We start from the raw sequence: 3,396 nt of genomic DNA on the forward strand, positions 1-3,396 counted from the left end.
TTAGAGGAATATCAGTTAAAGTTTAAATTAAAATTTAATTTATTTTAATTTAATTTGAGAGTAAAGAGAAGAGAAAATTCTACCGAAGATTAAATCTGTTATTCTAACGGTCTCTTACCACTATCTCACATTATTAGAAGAGGGTAAATCATGAAAGGGAAGAGAGAAAAGATATTACAGGTAAAGAAAAAGACAATGGTTGATAGAGGGCTAAAAATAAGAATTAGATACGTCTTTTGGCGTCTTTTGTGCATTCGAAAACTTCACGTCCGCCCTGTAAAAATTACCGAAAATATAATTGTTGGATTTCAATAGTAGGGAAAAAAATGCTTGTGCGTTCGTTCAGTCAATCATAGTACCCATTTCAATCAGAAATATCTTTACAAATAGAATTACGTTGGCGAGTTTAATTTTGGCCCTACTCGTTCACTCTTTGGCTATACTTTGACCAAGACTATGGTCTATGAATCGATTAGATTTAAGTCAACAAGCTATTTGGTTTGTGGAAAGACAATTTGTTGGATATATCATCCAAATGCTCTATGAAAAATCTGCAACGGAGAACACAAACAACATGTTGCCTCCGAGGAGAAGGCAATCGACATTGGGATTACAATCACTTGTTTTTGACAAACTGCAAGCCATTTGCCTGAGAGTACCTCTCCATGAACCTCATGAACCTGTCCCAATCCCTCGGAGTCCTCATCACGTATTTGGCTTCGATTCTCGCAGGCTTCCCATTCACAAACTTGGCACTCACGTCCACAGACTGCAGCACGCCTTCCTCATCGATCATATAGAAGCCGGTGATGTCTCCCAGCTCGCTGGAGGAGTCGAAAACAGAGGGCTGCTCGAAGGAAAAGATGGCAACCCCATTCGTACCGTCCCTTGATTTGGTGAGCCTCACATCTGGTATTGTTTGCTCATCCGTTCCCTGTATGAATTGGATTGCCGGCTTCACCATCATCAGCACTGACATCCTGGAAAAGTGAGAATTGTGGCGATTCCATCTCGCCCGTCGAGCTGTGGGCAGTGGAGGTGGAAACCGCAAAGATGCACCAGAGAAAGCAGTTTGAAGCTTTGGTCCAGCGACAGCAGGGGAAGCTACAAAAGGCATTGCTAATTAAGTCTAAAAAATCAAGAGCATGCAGGAGAGCAGGCTCTTCGTAGACAACAATCATGTGTTAATAATTGAAGCAGGAAAGCAGAACCTTGGTGGGATAGTTGGTTCTTGGGACATTTGGTGAAGTTTGGAGAAGAAACAAGTGCAGAATGCATGGCAGACACCATGTTAGAGAATAGGCGGAGTGGAGAAAGGATGAGGAAATGGAGAGAGAGGAGAAGATGAGCAGTGGGATGGGATAGGAAAGAGAGGAGGAGGGGTGTGTGTCGTGTAACGAGGACAGCCAACCGTTCAACCCGTCCAACAGTGTACTGAACATAGTTGACTTTTCCACTATTATCGTCAGCAAATTTAATTGTTTTTTTACTTTAAGAGTAGTTCCTTCCATGCTAGCTCTGGAATTTGTCATCAGTTGAGTCATAGCCGACTCAATCATGAACATAAATATTATGTTTGTGTGTAATTGGCTCTAGTCGATTGTTCAATGGACTCAGCTTCATATTGATTGCTTATTATCAATCGATTGAACCAAACCACGAGTTGGTCTATACTCCAAAACTCCTTATTCAGGGTTTAAGATTTCATAATTAAGGTCCATCAGTAGAATAGACAAGATAACCACAAATAGAAATCACTTTTGTTAGACGTTGAGTCCATGACTCAACCTTCAATCAACTAGTATTTAATATTTGACGATTGGTACAATGACTCTAACCACTTGTAGATCATATTCATTCTGTAGAGATTCTACCCTTGCCTAAGTACAATTTTATCAAAATACAATTCATTAAGAGTTTTACCTTCACTTTAAAGTTATCTCTTGTTAGGCTACTTATCCCTCAGATGCAGTGTGTAGCTCCTCCTTGTTCCACCCTTCACGCCTTCGCCTACATAATTCGCTTCCTCAGTTCAGTCACACTTTGATGCTCCTCGTCTTATGATCCCATTGATACTCCACATGATTTTTCTCCTCTTGTCCTCACCTCAAGACACCCTCACCCTATGAATCATTCCACTCTCTCTCAATTGATTTTGTTGTTTGTCGAATTTGTAAGTCAAACGATTGCATCACTGCATTGCCATTATTGTTAGTATTAATGCCTTAGAATCACTGTCATGGTAGCAAAAAGACGAATACGTTCGTCCCAGTACCTTCGTTAATCCGTCCCAGGGCCAACACCTTAGAATCACTATCATGCAATTACAAACAATGATTATTGAAACTATTCTATTATTATTAATTGGTAGGTTGTAATAAAAGATTCAAATAATAGCACTATTTTAGTGATGGATGATTTATGATGTGAGATGACTTAAACTTAAGTTAGATTTATTTTTTATATGTGTTCATTGAGTTTGTAGGGACTTGGCAACTTGCACACAAGATGTTGTTGAAGGATGATATAGGACATTTAACAGTTGAAGTTCTAGAAGCAAGGGTTTTTGGGAGAATGGAGGAAGTCTTAGATGTGTGTGTGTGTTAGTTCTTGTAAAAAACTTAAGCCGCATGAATTCTAAAATATAAAGAACTCACATCTAGAAAATACAAGAATACGAATATCTAGTTTCATCAATTAAACATGACATAAGAAAATAAAGCATAAACAAATATGACAAAGAATTTGATTGAAGAGTCATCCTTATCTTTAGCGTCGTCCAGAAATAATCTCTATAGAAGAAGATGCAGTGGAAATAAAAGGAAGGTCTTTCAAAGAGATGAGGGGTAACAACACTGAAAAGCTTTAGGTCAATGGGGAACCAAAAGCTTTGTCAAGATTAAACCCTAAATCCTTGGGACTAACCCTATATATAGTAGACATCTATTATTAGCACATAGATGATAATAGATGTGAGACTATAAGTTTTACATATACAAGATCTACATCCAATAACCGAAACCCAATAAGTCTAAGTTAGATCATTTTAATGGGTTCAGTTTGTACTCATATGCACAACTTACAATTAAACCCACCAAAAATAGATAATAACCAACAGTGTGACCTTTGGGCGGTGGAAGACCTAGAAGCATGACTTTTGGGCAAGCAAAGAAAGTCTTGATGACACTACCTTTAAGCATGTGGAAGACTTGGGAGTGTTGCTTTTGGGAAAGAAGTTCTATTGATATATATAAAATCTTGGAAAGCAGGTGAAGTCATGAAAGACAATTAGTAATGTGATTTCAATGTTTATGTGTTTTAATAAAGTGTAAACTTGGATTATAAAGAGAGCCTTCAACTTAGGAACATGGGTTTTAGGTTATAGTTGATGTTCAA

At 38.1% G+C, this 3,396-nt stretch overlaps 1 protein-coding gene across 1 annotated transcript; it reads right to left on the reverse strand.

Annotated features, from left to right (window-relative positions):
* Positions 1 to 499: 499 nt before the first annotated feature.
* On the reverse strand, positions 500 to 1,370 carry LOC122000378 (photosystem II reaction center PSB28 protein, chloroplastic-like). Its single transcript, XM_042554788.1, has 2 exons — positions 1,212 to 1,370; positions 500 to 1,104 (listed from the first exon to the last, which is right to left on the reverse strand). The coding sequence occupies exons 1-2, from the start codon at positions 1,288 to 1,290 to the stop codon at positions 617 to 619; spliced, it is 567 nt and encodes a 188-aa protein (XP_042410722.1). The 5' UTR covers positions 1,291 to 1,370; the 3' UTR covers positions 500 to 616.
* Positions 1,371 to 3,396: the final 2,026 nt, after the last annotated feature.

This window comes from Zingiber officinale, chromosome 7A (assembly GCF_018446385.1).
Source record: "Zingiber officinale cultivar Zhangliang chromosome 7A, Zo_v1.1, whole genome shotgun sequence".
In the NCBI taxonomy this organism is placed as follows: domain Eukaryota; kingdom Viridiplantae; phylum Streptophyta; class Magnoliopsida; order Zingiberales; family Zingiberaceae; genus Zingiber; species Zingiber officinale.